Source organism: Dermacentor andersoni, chromosome 11 (genome assembly GCF_023375885.2).
Source record: "Dermacentor andersoni chromosome 11, qqDerAnde1_hic_scaffold, whole genome shotgun sequence".
NCBI lineage: Eukaryota > Metazoa > Arthropoda > Arachnida > Ixodida > Ixodidae > Dermacentor > Dermacentor andersoni.
The window spans coordinates 84237507-84259029 of record NC_092824.1 but is presented as its reverse complement, the minus strand read 5'-3'; the positions used below and the strand labels follow the sequence as shown (position 1 = coordinate 84259029).

Below are 21523 nucleotides of genomic sequence, written 5' to 3'. Positions count from 1 at the left end.
ACTATGTTCACAGCACAATATTGTGTTGCAGCACTATCCTGCCTGAAGACTACTAAAGACAAGGACTTTCTGTGCAGTCAGTGGTAGCACAGTAGTGCATAGAATCTGCCAAGAACACAGATGTAAGAAGAGATAGTAAAAGCTTAGTTTCTTCCTCAGGAAGTTGAACTTAGAGCAAGCTAACTGCAGTGCGATATACCATAATGCACACAAGATGTAGACAACTACCATGGTGGACACAATGAGAAAAGAAAGTGTTCATCGTCACTAAGGGTGAATTCTGGGGTCTTGCATGCCAAAACCACAATTTGATCATGAGGCATGTTGTAGTAGGGGACTCTGGATTAATTCTGACCTCTAGGGCATATTTAACGTGCCACCAATGTACAGGTGTTTTTGCATATGACTAAGGGTGAAGAACACAACAAAACATTAATTTTTGCAATACTACCTCATGCCACAGCTCTCTCCCAGTCAGTTCGATCACATGATGTTCTAGCAGAAAATTCAAACCCTTTTCAGTAGAATTATATGCCCTACACACTACTGTTATTTCAAGGAGAAGCAGCAACAAATAATGAATTTTTGTTGTGTTGATCCCTGAAAACTCACTAAAAAAAAAAGACATGTTTTAAAAGTGATAATGGTCTACCAATTTTATATTTCCCAACATTTGCCTAAATTCAGTCATTTAGCTTTACCTATGGAACAGGCAAAAGGGCAAGTCAGGTGCCCAGTAATTAAAGAAAAGTTTTCAAATGACCATAGGCACCTTGACTGACGGAACTCTGACGTGAAAATAGCGATCTCGATGTTACAGCATGAAGCATGTGCCTTAGCAGATACTATGACGCAGGAAGTTGACCGTCAGGGCGCAAGCTTACTACTCCTTAATCAGGAACGAACGGATCAAAATACAGGAAGAAGGCTACAAAGGCAAACACCGCGCTGCATTCCCGATTTAGGGATGCCTCAACTGAACCAAATGGGCGCTCTTCCATTACGCTTTTTCGTACTGTTTGCCAGCATGTGCTAGCAGCGCATGTTTACAGCTCGGGTAGCTACCAGACATTCAATAGTGGGTCAATGCGCTCACGGCCAGCATCAAGGCCGTCAGATCTGGGCTCTGCTTAGAATAGAATGCATAAGTCGATAAAAACGGCGCTGCGTGGAACGGCCCGGTTTGCGCATATCTACAAGGTCTTTTCTTCTCCGTGTTCAATGCCGAATTTAGGTGTTTCTTACGTGAACGACACTGCTAAACTTTCCGGGGGGTGTTACGTACAAGTGGCACCACGGCACACCGTATAATATGTGCACCGGATGGAGCATTCTATCCGAAACACGCCTTGAACTCACAGCCGCTTGCTTTGCAAACACACGAGCTGGATTCTCGTGAGAAAAACTCGAGCCGCTGCTTTCACTGATTGCTATGACGACCAAGTTTTTGCAGCTAGTCATGTTCAGACGTCGGCAACAACCTGTCTGAACGACTGCTGGATAAGTAAAAGAAAAAAGAACACACTTGTTAACAAGCTGCACTACTATCGTTAAGCCGCAGTGTTCCCATAAACTAGTCTAGCGGGTGCGATTGTGTGAAGACAGACAAGAAACCGTGAAAAGCTGTCTCAGCCAGTTTACACAGGAGGCGGACCGGCACCAACGGCGATCCTAGTGCCATGACAAATGGTGACGTTGTCAAGTACGCACTCGTTTGGCAGCCATATCCGCGTTGTCCGGTCGCGCGAGCCTGTGACGATGGAACCTTCGGGATGATGTGCGGCCGCCACTGCTCTCACATCCATCGAATGACCCAGCAACGAGCATCGCAGCCGGTACGGCGTCGCCGCCATCTTTCCCCTGGGATCTGGATGAATGAAAGTTGGCCGCCGATTTGTCTAGTCGCAGCTCCTTTAGTTTCGCACAACCTAAACTCTGTCGCCGCTTTCGCACCAGGGAGGCGCGTGAAAATTACGCAGATCAGCGCAGGTAAATACTAATATAAACGCATAAGCGCCCGTCGTATATATAAGACACTAAAGAGCATAAGCAGAGGGCGTGGCAATGCAGGATAAAAGTAAGTCAGCGCCAGTCAGCGCTAAAAGAGTATTTTGTTGGTTTCGCTTTGATAAGCATACAGTGCGTGTGCCACATGCAGGTGCGCGCTATCGAATTAGACGCGCATACGTGACCACCAGCGGTCCAGCACGTAGAATACATTTTTTTATATATCTAATTTTCTCACGCTTGGATCGATAAGCGTACACGTACGGCGGCGACCGCACGTCTGAAAGAAAGCGCCTCTTTGAAAACAGTGTTGCACGGCATATGCAGTCACCTCCCTTTTGTTACAATTTCTTCCTTTTTTTTTCTGTTCTGTTACCGCTCAAGGTATTCAAGAGTGAGCGGCGGGCACTGAAAATTTTGGATTCCATCCACTTTTACCAAAGGGAAAAAAATATGGCATTGCGTAAGCTAGGGCTCATGTTCATATGAGATAATTCAATGCGTGATTCCTTACAAAATTGTGTGAGTAACGAACACATGGTGTTTTTTTTTAGACCATACATATTTTGTTATAAAAAAGTAACGAGCGCAGCGAACGTGGCTAGCTCTTTACTTTGTCTAGGAGCTAGACAAGATGGACTTACTTTGCCGTTAATTATGTGAGCTTCAGACGACTAATTAACGAATATTCATTCATTTTTATCGCGATAGCAATTATATGGACACTCCAGGCGCATTTCGGCTGTTGCCGTCGCCGTGAAGCTCCGTGTAAAGTTCAAGGCCGATAACATCGTCGCGGTGAGCCGCATTCTGTATGTGCGAGTGAAAACGCGCGCGGGTGAACCATCGATCGCGGCTCAATCGCGCGCACGCAACGGAGGAAAGCATGGAGGAAGCGCGCGGCCTTCCGTCGCGCGCAAGGATTCGGGGTGAAGGTGCGGAGAAGGGGGAGGGGGAGCGCCTTTTCTGCGCTCCCGCGGCGCTAGGTTACACTATTGCCTTGATTTAACGTTTAATGCAGCCTCGTTTTTTTTTTTAGAAAAACAAGGCTGCATTAAATGTGACAGCTTTCGAATTCGCCATTTAAACAACTGGCCCTAAGGCACTATTAACTAAGTTAATATTTCTGTTAATTAGTCTTCTGAAGCTACCATTAATAGCTGCAAAGTATGCCCGGCTCACCTAGGAACTCCGCTACAAAAATGCCACGTACTCTGAGCTTGTAGTCTATTAAAAATCTGCATTGTCTAAAAAGAGCACCTTGTATATTGACATGCGTGCATTGCTTATCTTTTGCGGCGACCATTTTCCTCCTGACAACAAGTGTCACAGGCGCAAGACGCGACTTCATGCATCAGAACTTTCCCGGGTATTGTCGCTGATTCTACAGATAGATTTCACGTGACACCACGGACGCAGCTCTCTCCACGCTAGTAAGTGCGTCGGATTACCATGCGCGCATTGCTTTGGTCTTTGACGGTGACTGCTTTCCACCAGATTATCACCGATTATCGCTTTGGCGAAAGCGCCCTTGAAGTGCTGTTATGCTGCCACGTTTCTTCTTTCTTTTTTGTATATGCAGCTTCTCGACGTGCTGGTAGACCGAGACGGCAGCTGGGATGACGTCAGAGCAAACCATCTGTAGCGAAAGAATGTTTATCTGATCCTGGAACGCACACGAGCACCAGAGATTACGCTGGAATGTATGATCAGCCGCGGCGCGTTTGACCCGTAGATTAAATTTCGACGACAGACGACTGCGCTCGCCGATGTTGTGCTTGAGTGTTACTTGCTAATTCATCATCATCATCATCGTCGTCGTTATCATCATCAGCCTGGTTACGCCCACTGCAGGACAAATGCCTCTCCCATACTTCTCCAACTACGCCTGTCACTAACAGCTAATTATTATGCTGTTATTGTAACACCATACTGCGGGGACCCTGGCCTTCTTCTCTCCGGACTTGGGCTTGCCCGGATACCACGTCTCCGGACCATGTCGTCCAGCTCTGGCGAGTACTGCTGTTGTTCCTCCAGGACCCGGCGGCACCACCCGCCGGCGATAGACTCCGCGACAGCCAAAAGCGCCATGCGGCTACCACTTAGATGCCTCCAGGACGTTCGTTAATAAAACGGAGGCAGCCTTACCCTTCACCATTTGCAATAACACCCCTCCCCTTTCCACCGCAGCGTCTTCGGCGCATTTTTATGTGGAATAAACGTGGTTTCATTCATTCATTATTGAGCGCGGCATCCCCTGTGACTCATGTCGGGGTCAAAGATGCTCGTTGAGGAACCATATACTCAGTGACTCAAGATGGTCCGACAGTTGGTTTCGAACCCTGTTCCTCAGCACAACAGCTCGACGGGCTACCCATTTGACCATGGGCTACCCGTGACCGAGGTTGGCGGGAAAACGGTCAGAGAGACAGACAGCCAGTCCCCGAAGAAGTGCGTTAAGTGCCCAAAGAATGGTCATCGCATTATCAAATTTAGCATTGTGAAATAAACTGGTACAGCAACAAAGACGTGGCTGTTGCTGAATCACAGCGGATACGCCCCAAGGAGAGAATGACCAGCGAAGTTAGTGATAGCCCAACTGGTGGATGCGAGCCACTAAAATGTATCATCATCATCATCATCACCACCATCATCATCATAATCAAAATGGAACCTTCATCCTTCTAGAGGAAAAGAAAGACGACGACCCTGGGCTGTGGAGCTCAGGGTCGAGACTCGAGTATCGCGCTTTCTGTCCAAATTACTGGCCCGTGCGAGCGCGCCGCCCCGTCTCCCGAGGCTCCGAAGCTGCGACCGGACCTCGAAAACCAATGGGAGCTCCCGCAGCGGCTCCGACGCCGCCGACAGGTCGTAGTGGATTGTGGCCATGAACCAAGGGAACGAGGGCTCGACCTACGGACTGAAGGATAGACGGGAGGACCAGACCACGGACGGAACAGCGGCGGAGGAGCAGGCGTTGCGAAAGCAGGGGGCGGGCGACTCCAACCCGGAAAACGACGACGACTCGAACCCCGCCGCGATTGCAGCGCACCCTGTGGCGTCCGGCGGCTTCTCTACGTCGTCAGTGAGCGAGGAGTTTCTCAAGGTGCGCCACGTACCCAGCACTCGACACGGAGACTTGCGTTTTTCTCGTGCACTCACGTAACAAAATTGTCCAGAAACCGTAAATGTAAGCGAATTGCCGAATGCTCTAAGAAAGATATACGCTTTTTTTAAAACAATGGTGCGCTCGAATGCATATATTTCTTGCAGTGAGGGTATTATGTTAAACCGCGTTCGTCGTTTTATTGCGCATTTCCGTAAAGAACAGAGACATTAACCAGCAAATCCGTCGCGGTAGTGTAGGTGGTTATACATGTGCGTCGATTAGTCATGATTGCTTTGTATCCAGCGGCGCGAGTGCCAGCGGTAAGGCAACTGCGCTTCTCCTCTCCCGAAGCCGCCACAGGGGAAACGGAGGGATAAGATTTTTGATTTTTTTATTGCATGCAATACTGCAGGCAATGCGTCCAAGCAGGAGAGGCTTTACAAAACATACATTCAATATAAAAGAGTAATACATTATACCAATTGTGCAGTGGTGTTTAACAGTGGTGAAGTTGGAAATTTTAAATCATATGGGCTAGTAAATTACAATTTTAGAATACTACAAATGTCAGCCTGTCCGTGAAAATCGAGAAGTAATGGAAACGCGAATGACGGGATTGTCACGAGGAGCTCCCGCGCTAGCTCCTCGTGAAGTCATCGTATGTACAAAGTCTGTTATTAGTTTATGGATAGCCAAGAATTACATTGCTGCATTAAGAAACCGAAGAATTAAATTAGTGAGTTCTGAGATTTTTTTCTTTACTATATGAAATCGGCTTAAATATGCTTAAGTCCGCGACGTCATACTAACGCACCAGTGCTGTGGTACGGGTGTGAAATTCAAAAAGGCAAACTTTGTCCATCAATTGTGTCACCAATAACAGCAAAATAAAAGCAAATCAGCTAAAAAAAATATTCGCTAGGCTAAACTAACCGTAGTCTTGGTATTTATAATGTCTCCTTAAGAACCACGAAAAATGCAATGTGTTCACTTTTTTTTTTGCTTCTTTCAGGAGCTGAAGCAGATCGGCACGTATTTCGAGCAATCCAGCGCCAAACCGACAATGCTTGAGGACGACATGAATGACAACGATGCCGACAAAGCAGCTGAGGTGAGCGCAGCGTCTTGCTTTTGCGGACTCAACCAGTTACGTTCAAACAAACTAACCAAACAGCCAAACGAACGAGCAGACCAACGAAAAACAAAGGAACAAACGAATGCTCTAACGAAAAAAGAAACACGCAAACAAACCAGCAGACATACTAACAAACCAACAACGAAGAAACAAATGAAAGAATAAACTAGCAACCAATGAAACAAACGAACAAACAAACGCAAGAAAGCGGACGGACGGACGGACAGAGAAACAAACAAACGCTCAAACAAAAATGAAATCCAAGGACACCTAAGCGGATCTTATGAGTTGTGCATGCGAAAGCATTAGTGTTCCAATTGAACGGCGCTGAGCGATGTTCGAGTTTTGCGCTGCGACTAATGTACCATAGCGCTACGTGCTACCCGAGCCAACAGTCAGCAGCAACCTGCGGTGCCAATGCTGCATGCCAGTGACGCGGCGATCCCCTCTCCCCTCACGAAACAACTGGCGTAGAATCGCATTCCCTTTCGTCCGCTCTGCCAACGCCTCCTAGATAGCACAAGGTCTGCGCACTTCGATCCATGACGTCATGCTACCTTGCTCAACTGCCATAGAATTTAATGGGGATGCTCCCGAGTAAGACGCGGTAATTTTGACGTCACCGCTTTTGCCCCGCCGGGCTTGACAGCCGAAATTTCGGTATGACGTCAAGCAGAGCGCACAGGCGTGCTATCTACAGGAGGCGTTGGTCCTGCTCCGTCGAGGAGCGCTCGTGCCGAGTTCGAGAGCGAGGGTGACGTGGAGTCGCGGCGATGCCCTCTCCCCTCACGCAACACCTGGCGCTCTATCGAGATGAACATCTCATCTTGTCCTTTGTGTTTTTGACTGGTTTTCTCGTTCAAGTATGTACCAACTGGCCCAGATTTCAACCCTTCTGCAAAGCAGGTGGGCCCTTTCCTCCACTCTTCTCCGTCGAGGCGCAGCTCGTGACGTGGCGTCGCAGCCAATGGCAAGAGAGTTTACGTGCCGCTTCACTGCTGCAGACCACAGACGCCTGCTTTTTCGTTAAATGGGCCATTTGACGCTTTCGCAGAAAAATCAATCAATCAAGCAGACAAAAAGCAAACTGACACCCGAACGAACAAACAAACAACAAAAACACCAACTAGGAAGCATAAACAAACAAACACGTAAGCAAGCAAACAAACGAATGAACAAGTAAATGAAGAAGTAAACAACCAAGGAAACAAACAAGCTAACAAACAAACAACAAACAAAGCTAGTTCTGCTAAAACGTTTTAAATACAGTATCTGAAGAGCTGTTAGCACGATGCATGCACTGCAACATATTTGCAAGTGATGTTGCAATTTACAATTACAATTTCCTACGTTGAATTTCTTCGCTTCCGAAGAGATGATGATACAAGTGCGTATTATGCATTTGCCTTTGAGATTTTTTGCACTGCCCTTCGGAAATAAAGCTGCCTCCAGCCGTAAAAAAAGCTTCCTTTTCTTCTGTGATGCGCGGTCCGAGACATTCTGTGCGCAGTTATACGTATACGTATATTGGTACCATATATCAATAGTCGAAGCAGCCATGAAAAAGTCTAATATCGAGCGCAGCCTTCGAAGATTGCTTTGTAACTGCAGCGCATACACTGGTCATGTGTACTATAAAATAAAACTAGTAGTCTGTGCCTCCGACGGTCTTAGTTGCTTACAGTGCACAGGTCGGGTGGTCTGAGCGACCTTCACCGGGCATCCAGTGCCACCGTTGGGCAACAGATGCGATTACAAGAAAAAAAAAGGAAACTACCGTTGTAGCAGAAGTCTAGACTCTGGAAGAACGACGAATTTAGAGGATTTAAAGCTGCAATGTGCGCGCTTTACACTAATCGGAGAACACCAGGAACGCGTCTTTGTTCCTCACTATGTTTCATTCGGATGAAGATTATGACGTTTGTAAAAGAGGACCCATGCAGGTTGCACCGAACAGCGGAGACAAAGACAGCAAGGAGGTGTCCAACCGGCTTCTGAAGTTCCAGACCACGGCGCTGCCGGCTACTCCGTCAAGAAGCCGATGTACCGCAGGGCACGGTCGCTGCGAGTGCCGGAGGAAAAAATGCAGGAACCAGGTGGTTGGCCACGTAGCTCCGTAGCGTTAGCCTGTAGCGCTCCAACGTATATCATTTTAAAGCGAATAGCTTTCTCTGGCTCTTTCACCCGTTTTTGTGGTGGATGCCGGTTGGGTGGTGGTCGGACTTTCACCGTGGCTACAAGGACGCCGAGGCAAAGGGATCGTGCTCTGGCGCCCACTGTTATAGCTCTTTGAGACGCACGTGCTCTCGGGCAAGAGCTATGGGTCGTCTGAAGGCTTAGATGCTGTGGTAAAGCACTCGGGAAGGACGGACAACCTCACCCACAAAAAAACTGTCGAAAAAGCTCGGTAGGAGGAAAACTTCGGTTCCACGAACTTCACGACACTTTGGCACATGTGTGTGTGTGTAACCTGCTCGATTTATGAGGTTGTCTGGAGGCAATACGGCTTATACGGCTTAGTTACTTCGCAAATAGCACGTTCAAAGCATTAGTACAAAAGAGAAAAGTCTTCGTTTTGCTAAAGCGTGTAGGAATGCACACTTGCCCATAACCAAGCGCGCCTGGCCGGGTAACTGCAGTTACAGCCATCTGCGAAGTCAGGGGTGCCTTCTCGCTTGTCAACTTGGAGGTTGTATGAGTGCCTCCATCTTGGACTGTTGACGCTGCCGTTTCCTACTTGCCACAACCAAATGCAGGCTACTACAGCCGATTCACACGCACGAAAATGGTTGTATGGATGCGTTCCGTGTTTCATGATCACACTGCTATTCGATGTACTTCGCACAAAACTTTGGGGATTGTTCGTGTGTCAGCCCAAGATGGCGGCGCCCCCACGAATTCAAAATAAAATCGTCCATAGACGTGCTCCACATTTAAGGGACCATTTCCGTTGCTTGCCGCGCGCAGAGGGCTGCTGGGAAGGCACACGATGACGGCCATCGCGTCTCTAGGTCTCGGTCGGGCAGCCGTCGTCACCGTCACCGGTCCGCCTCGTCGGCCGTCGACCGACCTGAGATGCGCAGAGACGAGTGTCCTGCAGTTCAAAAACACCCGGATGGCGGGCCGATTACTCACCGGCGTCAGAGGCACCACCACTACAGGCACCAGCGCCGGACACGCGACGGTGACTTCAGCGATCGCGGTGCTCAACCTGCGTCCACGGTTCCCGAAAGACACAGGCGCTGCTGCCGGAGTCCAGCGGCCAGCGACTCCTGCTGCTTCAGAGTGCGTAAGCGGGGTGACAAGCCGGCGTAATTTTAATGTTATCCCGTCCGGGGATTTTCGTCCGCGAAATACCAGAACACCGAGCGTAGAGTTACTGTAAATGGCTCCTCTAAAGTTAGTCATAAAAGCTCCCCCAAGAGGAGTCATCTACTATAAATGACTCCCCTATAAAGAGAGTGAAAAGCTCTAAAGGGAGCTCCCCTAAAGGGAACCATATACAGTAACTGTAAACGGATGGGACCAGTGCTGGCAACTTCTGGCGCTTTTTCCAACCAAAATGTTTTCGTAATATTATTTTTTGTTGCATGAGTGGCCTCGTTGAGAGAAAAATGAATAAAACACCGACGTCTTCACACTAGCAGCGAAGTATACAACGCTATCGCTGCAATTTAAGTTTCTTGTGCTCTAGTTGAGCCCAACCTCACGAAGCGGCGCCACTAGCGCTGCCCGCGTCCAGTATTCCGCAAAGGGTAATAGTTCACAAAGAGGCTACAACTCTGTTACCGTAAATCGACAATGAGCTGGTGCCAGAGTAAGGCATGTATTCAGGGCAACTCGCTAGTTCGAAAGCAAAGCCACTATCTGATAGGTTACAGGTGTAGTCACACACGCAGATGTGATGGCCAAGAGTTAACCTTTCTCAGCGCAGTGTTGGTTTGAACGAGTTCTTACTAGCACGAGCAATAAAACTGGACAAGCGAAGCGCTGACTTCGAAATAGATCGGGTCACAACTGTCTTGTTCCAAGCTGTAATTATGAAGTCATATTTTGCATTGCAAGGTGACAAGGCACGAAAGGGTAAAAAAAAAAAATTCGAGGGTTTTACGTGCCAAAACGACGATATCTTTATGAGGCACGCCATAGTAGTAGAGGACTCGAGAATAATTTTGGCGACCGGAGATTCTTAAACGTGCCCCAATGCATGGCCCAGTGGCGTTTTTGCCTTGCGCCCCCACTGAAATGCGGCCGCCGCAACCGTGATGGGATCCCTCGCCCACGGGATTAGTAGCGCAACACCAAAGCCACTATGTCACCTCGGTGGGTACGAAAGGAGAGAAAGTATGACTCGCGTGTATTTAAGAATAGTGCCCTCTAGATGTCTGGATGTGTCATGCGGCTCGTGCGAAGGGTAACGCTAAAGGAAATTGCGAGCTTGGCGTCATAAGGTCGCATTTGCATTTGTCGCGTTCGGCGAGTTACCCTACCTCATTTTCTGTCTATGAGAACCAGAACACAATAATAGATGAGTTAAGGCACACATATAAGAAACAGTGACATTTAGGAAAAATTGTGCGTACATGTTCGCTTGATTACTCCTACAAAATAACAAAATCACCGGGTCTCTTATGTTATCCCTAAGACGAATTGAAGGCGAAAGCCCAAGTGCCGGTGCATTAAAGACAGACACATGACGAACACATCCCTCGTAATTCGCTTGGTCTACTTCACTTAGTCATCCCACCAAAGGTCGAGGGTTCGACTCCCACCAAAGGGCGTGGGGTTCGAGGGCCTTGAATCAATATTAATTACCTGTGCCTTATTTAACTTCGCCTTAATTACCACCAAAGGTGGTGGGTGAGTGGTGGGTGGGTGGTGGGTGTGGTGAGTTCCACCACAGGTCTAGGGTTCAACTGCCACCAAAGGCCGAGGGTTCGATTTCCGACAAAAGTTGAGGGTTCGTAGCCTTATTGTACCTTTGCTGCCGTCGCCGCGTTTTTTACGCTCAAGGAGTTTGAGTGTCGACTGCCCGATGAGACGTATAAGGCTTTCACATTAAAAAGTCAGCACGACTGCAAGCATTTCAGACGGAAGCTTTAGTTTGTCTGTAAACGCATTAACCTTCACGGAATACCGAAGACCTGGACGGTAGATTATGATCACGATTTTTATTGGAATTCCACTTGAAACGGGGCTGCGACGAATAGTCACTTAGCCTGCTTAATCTGATCGGGTTTTTAGAACACCTACCACAGTCTAGCGTTTGGTCTATCTCTCCTTGATCTTTTCTTTCTTCGTTAAAACCTCTATGTCTATGTTTTACAGTTATCTATGCCATGTAACGACTCCGGTTCCATCGATCTCTTTTCCGCTTTTCTTGTGCCACGAGTACTCTAAAAGTCTCTTGCTTATCTCAACTGCTGACCAGCTAATACTTCCACTTTCGTTGAATCACAACGTTACTAGGCGTGGACGTTTCCTATGTCTAGAGAGCCACGAACCTACGATTTTAGGAGGCACGCGTCACCGCCAGCACAGACACTCCTTCCACTTTCCCCATCGAGCATCCGCAAGCGAAATTCCTTCCCTGCGTTCTCCTATACCGGTACCGGAGAATCGCGTGACGGATTCGTCACGGGCCCCGCCTTCTTTTTCTCTCTCTGGTGTTTTTACTGAATGGCGCACTTCCAGAGACGGTCTGTCTCTGTCTCGGTCTGTCTCCGGTCTGTCTTGTTTCGCGCAGCGGACGATTTTTTCGTGCTCTGCACGAGAACAATTGATTAGCAGTACAAGTAAGTGCCACAATCAAGATCACTGAAGCAGACGCGAAAGGATGAGAGAGCATGATCGCAGCACTGGAACATGCTAAAAAATTACATAGTTTCGTTTTCTGCGCGCAAGCGTTGGAATAAGCAGACGAAACGGAAGTACACGCAGACATTCGGTTTGTGTGTTTTAGTATTTCTTTAAACTTTAGTTAGTCTACTGAGGCTACAGAATAAACAAATAACTGATGTTGCCTTGAATAAGTCTCGAAGTCACGTGTCACTGTGGGTGATGTCATAGCACTGACTTCTACGTTGGCGCACTTGAGCGATTGACTTTCCCTCTTCGTTTCTCTCTCTCTCTTGACGTCGACTCTCCGGTTGGGAGCGCGGTGCCCGCTAGGAGAAGGGCAAACGGCGCGTTTGGCTTGAAAATTAAGTTCTTTCCACAGTGCTAGGGATGTAAAACTTAGCAGACACGAGCGCTAGTGCACATTGTATACACTGTGCTTGTCAGCTTAAATGGCCAGGCCTTATTATTGCTGCATTCCGCGTTCTCTTCATACTCACGCTATCTTGGTGGATACTTAAGTAGGCCCTTCCTTCTTTCTGATATATATATATATATATATATATATATATATATATATATATATATATATATATATATATATAGAACTATGGGTATGACTTGCTGTTGAATTGATATCATGTCGTTACTGGTATCTTAATTAAGGATCGTAATGCCTAATTTCTCTGTGCTCAAATTTAGCCTTAGTAGCAAACACCTTGGTAACGACATCTTGTGACGCTTTGTCCAGCCGTGCACAAAGTGTTAAACACGTTTTCGTGTTGCATGTGCGTTCGAATAAAAATATTTAAACAAGGGGCTACACGTTAACGAATATACAGAATTTGCACCGACAGCTTAATTAACGGAGCCAGGTTTGTTGGTTACTGCAATATTAAGTAAGTGTCCACTGTGGTTACACTCTGCGCCACCAGGTGGCGACACTCTTCCAGCCGTTTTCAAAGAACAAACCGAAGCAAATATGTGCAACAAGATGAGGCACGTGTATGCACGGCTGCGGCAGCAAAAGCCCGGAAACGAATCAGCAGGTAATAATGTAACGTCAAGATATTCACCCAGCAAGGTGCAGGCATAGATAAGTGTACGATACAGCGATATAAGTTTTATGAAGAGACAGAAGATCATAGAGATAGGCAAGACGCTGAAACGCTATTTAAGTATATAAAACCCGATTAGCTGAAGCAGGCCAAGTGACTGTTTGTCGCCGCCACGTTTGCAGAGAAAATTTTCAGTAGAAATCATTATCATCGCGGTCACAGATTTACGTCTCCGGTGAAACCGCATTCCGCAAAAGTCAGTACGCTTACGTTGAAGCTAAAACTCCCTTGTGCCTTCCGTCTAGGTCAATAATAAACACCTTCCTTTCAGGCATCAATGAAGCATGCCCCAGAAGGAGACCATCACCGCAGAATGGGCGCAGAAGAGGACGGTGACGCCCAAAATGGCGCCCAACAGTGCCGCGGCGGAAGAAAAAGCGAGAAGAGAAGCAAAGCATTGGGCGAGAACGGCACTACGAATCAGGCAGACGGGAAGTGCGGGGACGTCTTCAGCCGGTACCGCTCCAACTATCGCTCGGTAGACACCGGCAGTTCCTCTTCGTCATCGTCTTCCGAAAACGAGTGCGGCGAAAAGGTAGCTGTTACGAGGCGCAATCGCGAAGGTGACGGTCCCACTACGCTCACCTTCACGCACACGCGGGAGTCATCCTCGCAGACCCGCGGCCGTCGAAAAGACCGCGCTAGTAGCCGAGACAGGAGCCGTAGCAGCTCCAAAAGGCGCTGCGCCGATGGGCCCGTGGAGTCCACGGTCGAAAAGCACGTCCTGGAGCTCAATTTTCCGCCTTCGCCGCTGATGCGCAGCATATCCAACCTCCTGAAACTGCATTGTCCTTGTCAGGACAATGTAGAGGACAAGGAAGACGAGGACAACGTCGACGACGAGGGTGACGGTGATGAAGAGGAGAATAATGAGGACAGCACTGAACGCTTCGTGCACCGCATGAAGCCGGGGCAGACCTGCGAGCTTCAGGGAGACAGTCAGGTATGTAGCTTAAAAATATTGTGTTTTAACGTCCTAAACCTACACTGGTTTATGAAAGATGCCGTAGTGGAAGGCTCCAGATTACCTTCGATCACCCGAGGTTCTTTAACTAAACCCAAAGCACTGTACGCGAGCGTTTTTGCATTGCGCCCCCGTCGGAAGCGGCCGCTGCAAGCGGGAATCGAGCACACAACCTTGTTCTCATAGTGAGCAGCTTCACATTTGCCTACAGCGCCTAATTACCATCAGTACAACAATGGCAGACTCTGAAGTGAGCTTGTTAGACGTAATACTATCCCAGCATAAAAGACAGACGAAAAAAGAAAACAGACTAGACAGGGTGTTGAAGTACAAGCCATTGAAACCACGTGATGCCGACGCTGGATTTACTAGTCAATGCCGGCAGCGGCACGCTGTTGCTAAACTGCTGCGGCATACTTTTAATGTTTTTATTGCGATAGCAATTATATGGACACGCCAGGCGCATTTCTGCAGTCGCCGTCGTCGTGAGGTTCCGTATGAATGAAAGCGTGCGACGGTTAGCCGGCGAACGCGCTTCAATCTTGCGTGTGCGACCGAGGAATGCCGCTCAGATGCGTACCCTCTCAACACCCTCTAGAGAACTCTAATGAGGGAAGAGGGGCGTTCTTCTCCGACGGCTGCTAAGGTGCCTCTATTTCCTCCTCGCCCGCCACTACGTACAGAGCGGAGACAACCGCGGCTCCTACTACGGCGTTGGCCACGCGAATCGCGGACGCCGTAGTAGACTCTTTTGGCCGACATCGTAGGGACGCGTTGCCGGCGCTCGTGTGTCTTGAAAGCGATCTCCGACGTGGCCAAAGTGCGTGCCCGCTTGGGCCTCATATTCAAAGCGATCTGCGATGTTTGCAGAGTGCGCGTAATGCCGGCAGCTTCGTATGCGCTGTGCTTTCGACGTTTCGTTCGCGTTGAAGCGACAGATGCACGGAGGTCAATTGGCTCGCGGCTGCTGCCGCGATTCGTAACTCCAGCGTTTTCACAGACAGTTTCCACTGTCATCGAGTGCGATGTGTTCATGTTTACCTGTGCGCGTGTGACACCATGTTGGTTAATTTAGTTAAAACACGTTCACGGGCTAGTTGGTTTGAATCCATGATAGAATGTGTAAGCGCGACGGAACAAGGACATAGAAAGAAGCAGACACACAAAGACAGCGCTGTCTCTGTGTGTCTGTTTCTTTCTACGTCCTCGTTGAGTGACGCTTACGCATTCTATCATTGTTAATTTGGTTAGTAAGCGAATATTTACAAGTTTATACGGCCAATAAAATCTACTATCCTTACTTCGTACAGCTATCTACTACTTTGCTATCGCAATCGGTGCTCCGCCTTTCGGCTGGAACTGCGAATTTTATTTCTTCCGATTCCAAGTATTTCTCCAGTGGCGGTAGGCGGGCGTTATTGGGGGCCCAAAACACATTTTGTTTTGCATGCAGGGGGAAGGCAAGGTTCGTATCTAAACATGTTCGTGCTAGAAATGAACCAGAAGAGGCGTTCGAAACTCCTTGCGCTCTGCCTCAGCGCTGCTTTCCGCCGACGCCTGCTACCTTCTCTTCGCCCCTAACCTGCTTTTTTAAAATAAAAGCTTTGCAGACCTCCAGATTCTTTTCCAAATGCATGAGAGTTCTAGTATTACGCTTCTGACGAGCCTTAAACTTGTCTCCGCATTGCCTCTCATGCGGGGTCGATGTCCCTGGAGTACTAGTGACACGACTATTTCGTCCCACCGGCAACCTTCATTCAGGGGAATAGTCTGCAAGTGTTCTCCTAGTAGACATGTCCATTTTGTCTGCTGCTGAAGCGCTGATTGACTGGGGGAGTCTGTCTCCTTCTCACGCTTGCCCCAGTCCCCAACCAAATAGAACTTCAGCAGTAGACAACATGGGCATGTCCACTAAGTAGACACTTACAGGATGTTATCTAATGAATGCTGCTATCATCGTCAATACTGAGCATGCGACGTGTGCGTTTCGCACTGTGACGAAAAACCATTAGATCCTTCTAACGGACGCAAGTATTCGGTGGCCCGACGGAACAATCACGTGCAAAGCTAATTGAATCACTGTAGCGGGCTTCTCCCCACAAATGGTCCTAATGCAGAGAAGACAGCTTTCAGAAACACTCTTGCTGCGAGCGTCGCGCCCACAGGCCTATGCGTGGACACATATTTAGGCGCGTCAGAATTAAACAGAGATTAAAAAAAATTAGCCTACCTCTTGCAGAAAGTCGCAGTCCATGAACATAGCCTGAAGAGAAAAGCTTGCACGGCATACACTTAAGCGTTTACCTGTGTAACGAGGAAGAAGAGCTATGCTGCTAATTAAGGGGGTTGACTGCTCCCTCTAATGTAAAAGAACATATTTATCACCACCCTGTCAAAAGCAAAGAGACATGGAATTAGCGCATACTGTATTTCTGCTTTTTGTTTAGCTCTAAACCCGTCACTACTAGAAGACGTGACCGGCTTCAGCGGCGATCATCCTTCCGGTAGTATACAATAATACTACGCAGAGGTAAAGGCGATTTCGCGTAGCGGTGGTACTAGCAATGCTTATTCCACTGCAACATCTTTTCTGGTGTAAACCATAACACGAATTAGACGCAGACAATCAAGAAAACGCGTGTACACGTACATGGCGCTCTTGAAAGTACGTGCTTTCTTCTCCGTATAGCTCGCTTTATTGTTATTAACAGCATGTATTATCAAGTCTGCCTAAATCCCATGCTTGCGTCCTTTCGGCTTGCGAGCTAAAAATCTGTTCCACAGTGCCTGAAAAAAAAAGGTTTACCCGCCAGTTTCTCATGATGGCTTGAAGTAGTGACCTGGAAGCAGAAGTGAAAAGTGCAATGTCTTTCGCAGGTGATTCTGGTCTCGTTGCCGGAGCCTCACAAGTTGACGGTAGAGCACGTGATCCGTAGCTCAAGCTCCCTCGTAGAGAAGGAGCGTTGCATTTCACGGCACCGGGAAAAAGCGGAGCGCGGCTTCGTGGAACGCGATCGCAAGACTTATCACCACAGCAACGGCGCCCGGTCACGTGAAACCGTTGATACTCCCCGCTTCCGTCGCAAGCACAGTTACGTCAGGTCAGACCGCACTGCTACTTCAGATGGCGTCCAAGCATGTGTGCAGAGTAGTTCAGCCAGAACAGGAAGTACTACACGAATGTCATAACTGAACCCTATAGTGAGAGATAGAGATACGGTTTAGACAGACGCTTTCCACAGGAATGTGTAGCAGCGAACGTTGTATTGGTAAGATGAGCCAAGTTTCACGTTATCTCTCGACGACTTGTGTGTACTTTGATATATGGTGATGGGCATAGCGATGGCATTACCGCTTTGAAATTCAATATTCAAAAGACAAAAGGTTGCCTCCATTTGCCATTAGGACGTGTGCGAAGATATGGTAAGATATCTGGCTTGGGGGACTGGTATTACTGCGGTGTGTCTCGGAGGACTAGCATCACTAGGCCACCTGCCTGCAAGTACGACAATTCTTGAACTAATGTGACATCTTGGTTAATATGCGTAAAAACGTATTTGAGAACTATTTATACTAGCTGCAACTTGCGTATAAACATAACGAGCTTTGGAGAAACTGGCCTTCTACACAATAATCGCAAAATGTTTTAACAATGTATTACTTTTTGAGGATCCTGGCAGTAATTGCATTAACGTAGAACTAGGTGCAATGTAACAAAATCACTTATAGTGTAATGTTTCTCTTCAGCTTCGCGCAAAACGAGTCGTTCGTTCGATGTTCTGCACGCAGTCCTTGCTGACTTTTCTTGTACAGGAGCCAAAGACCTCATATGTGCCGTGAGACACTTTCGGCCATGGAGGTTTCGGCAACCACTTGGCTCATATTCAATATCTGAAAAACCCTAAATGGAAGCAGTATCGATAGATACTGAATTACTCAGGTCTCACCTTGACAATTTCCGAAGTGGACGACACCAGCAGATGCGGAAAAGATGGTACGATTTTGCATAGATAGATAGATAGATAGATAGATAGATAGATAGATAGATAGATAGATAGATAGATAGATAGATAGATAGATAGATAGATAGATAGATAGATAGATAGATAGATAGATAGATAGATAGATAGATAGATAGATAGATAGATAGATAGATAGATAGATAGATAGATAGATAGATAGATAGATAGATAGATAGATAGATAGATAGATAGATAGATAGATAGATAGATAGATAGATAGATAGATAGATAGATAGATAGATAGATAGATAGATAGATAGATAGATAGATAGATAGATAGATAGATAGATAGATAGATAGATAGATAGATAGATAGATAGATAGATAGATAGATAGATAGATAGATAGATAGATAGATAGATAGATAGATAGATAGATAGATAGATAGATAGATAGATAGATAGATAGATAGATAGATAGATAGATAGATAGATAGATAGATAGATAGATAGATAGATAGATAGATAGATAGATAGATAGATAGATAGATAGATAGATAGATAGATAGATAGATAGATAGATAGATAGATAGATAGATAGATAGATAGATAGATAGATAGATAGATAGATAGATAGATAGATAGATAGATAGATAGATAGATAGATAGATAGATAGATAGATAGATAGATAGATAGATAGATAGATAGATAGATAGATAGATAGATAGATAGATAGATAGATAGATAGATAGATAGATAGATAGATAGATAGATAGATAGATAGATAGATAGATAGATAGATAGATAGATAGATAGATAGATAGATAGATAGATAGATAGATAGATAGATATGCAGATAGATAGATGGGTAGATGAATAAATAAGCAGGTAGGTAGGTAGGTAAGTAGGTAGGTAGATAAGGTAAGTATGTAAGGTAGGGTAGGTAGGTAAGGTAAGGTAGGGTCAGGTAAGGTAAGGAGGTAGGAAAGGTAGGCAGGTTACCGAGAAACAAGAGTAACTAGTACGGATAAGCATCTGGAAGTGGCTGCCTCACTCACGGAAAGCTATTCTAGTGGATAGGTAACGACCTTGCACGTCAACTACCTCGTAAACAAGTGGTTTGTTTTTATTCTTTGATCCCTTGCCTTTTGTTAATTGCGATCCTGCATCCAGCGTGCGGAACCCGCCTTTGTGACGTAGTCGCTTTGGCGTTGCGCTGATAATACCGAGGGCGCGAGGTCGAATTCCGGCTGAGGCAGCCGCACTTATATGGTGGAGGAATGCAAAAACGCCCATTTACCGTACGTTGGGTGCACGTTATAGAACCCCAGGTGGTCAAAATTAATCCGGAGTCCCCCACTACAGCATGCCTCATAATCATATCGTGGTATTGTATTGGCATGTAAAACTCCACAATTTAATTTTCTTTATTAATCCAACGTGCGGAGCTCAGGGCTGAGCTTGAAGACTTGAGTACTGAGCTTCGGTCTGACCTCCAGACCACATAACACTGTATCCTGCCCGAAACGCGTTGCGCTATGCTTCCTTCAGGCACACTAGACGACTCAAGGGGCTGAACGCGTGCCAAGACGACGCGGCACCTCCGAAGGCCGTCAATCAGTGCGCGTCCTCTGGTAGCGACTCCAGCGAGGATGACGAGACTAACGACCTGCCCTACAGCAAGGAGAAGGGCACGGAGGAAGTCGTGGTGCGACCAGTCATCAAGAGCTCGCGGCACAACCGAGGAGGGGGTCGCGACGAGGAATTTGCGGGCGGGCGTTCGAGCACGCAGCGGGAGCTCAGGGTGACCATACCCAAGGTCGGCTCCGGAGAGACCGGCCGGAACAGGTCGTCGGGCCTTCGAAAGACGAAGAGGTCCAGCAAGGCAAGATGGCATTTACTTTTGTTACCCTCAGAAGTGAAATAATGTTAATAGAAAAGACAGCGGATGCGCTTACCACCGTAATGTATTGCTGTCTCAAAGCTGAATAAATATTGTGACGTCCTTGTCGACGACGGCGTAACCGTTAAAGCTCCTACTGACACAGGCGCACAAGCAACAATATAAGTAAATAGTGATATCCGAAAAACAGATGCCCAAAATTAAACTTTTGAATAATAACGCGAGTTCAAGAGAAAAATGATTCAAAGGACTCTTTAAAAGGCAGTGTAAAACTAGGTGATGGTAATTGGCGAAATGTGGCAGGATGACGAGCGCCGCGAGTCGCCTGCTTATTTGGACTAAAATTTTCTTGACTCTCGATCATACACGTTCTTTCCGACAGCCCGAGAGGGGTGCGAAAAATGAAAGCAAGCAAACGTACAAATGTTAAACTAAGCATTTGGCGAAGGTGCTAGCCTAGGACCTATTTTGGGCTTTTCTCAACGTTCGAAGGGACGCACGGCGAGTCGGAAGAATCCGCAAAATTAGTAATTCTTTAAACTATGTGCATATATTTAGGAAATGAGAATCAAAAATGAAAAAAAAAACAATGAACAGAAAACCGTGTCTGCTCCATGCAGGCGACATTTAATTAAATAGTTCTGCGCCAGGGCTTTAGGATGTCACCCGTATAGGGTGCCCGAGGTAACGGTAACCAAGCTCTTCAATGAAAAAAAAAAGTGTATAAAGGACACAGTGCAAGATACAATTTCAAGAGCTACGGTTTTCAGTCGTCGGTCTTCTGACAACCAAACACCCTAGGTTTTATTATTGTATCGTGCACCGTATTTTCCAATCTTTCTTTTCTTTTTTGCTGAACAGCTTGGCTAACGTTAGCTGGGATACACGGTATATGATGTTTGCACCATGCGGGACATTTACGCGCGATATGTTGGCATACACTTCCCTTAAATGCTATTACACACAAACATTACAGAAGATTAGATGAATGATCACACTATTCATGTCAGTGTACTTTTAATGAGTGCCAGCGCCGCGAAAATATGTATGAATGGTGCCTTACGTTTGCGAGTTAATTCGCTGACGTCATATATATCGCTGTAATGAATTTGATAGTTAAAGTTCTAACTTAAGGTGCGAAACAATTCATAGCCAACAGTAGCGTTTTCTAATATGTGGGAGCGAAGTTTCAGCAGTAGATCGCTCAGAAATCAAGTGACAAAATAATTAATTACCGTATTAATTACGTTTTAGCTCAAATAATATTTTAGTTTTTTTTACACTTGTCAGAATGTACACGAACTACGTTTCCTGTGATCGCCCGCCAAGCTCTTTAAGGGAGTTCCCGTTGTATGTCAAAAGTTCGAGCGTCCGGAGGAATCAAACCACTCTCGCACTCAGCAAAATGCCACGCCAACCGCGCCTCAAGCCGAGCGATATTACACACACACACACACACACACACACACACACACACACACACACAC

General features: G+C 46.8%; 2 protein-coding genes across 2 annotated transcripts in view; one reads left to right on the top strand and one right to left on the bottom strand.

Moving 5' to 3' along the window:
• Plap (phospholipase A2 activator protein) overlaps positions 1-1957 on the bottom strand; it is a 46305-nt gene extending 44348 nt beyond the window's left edge. Inside the window, exon 1 of the mRNA XM_050168192.3 lies at positions 1711-1957. Coding sequence (XP_050024149.1) covers positions 1711-1853 — 143 coding nt within the window. The 5' untranslated portion in view covers positions 1854-1957. The remainder of the gene's footprint in view (positions 1-1710) is intronic.
• Positions 1958-4714: 2757 nt separating this feature from the next.
• LOC129381589 (uncharacterized) overlaps positions 4715-21523 on the top strand; it is a 23528-nt gene continuing 6719 nt past the window's right edge. Inside the window, exons 1-7 of the mRNA XM_055064598.2 lie at positions 4715-5113; positions 6129-6227; positions 8195-8347; positions 9219-9536; positions 13479-14150; positions 17049-17272; positions 19685-20018. Of these exons, the coding sequence (XP_054920573.2) occupies positions 4895-5113; positions 6129-6227; positions 8195-8347; positions 9219-9536; positions 13479-14150; positions 17049-17272; positions 19685-20018 (2019 nt within the window). The 5' untranslated portion in view covers positions 4715-4894. The remainder of the gene's footprint in view (positions 5114-6128; positions 6228-8194; positions 8348-9218; positions 9537-13478; positions 14151-17048; positions 17273-19684; positions 20019-21523) is intronic.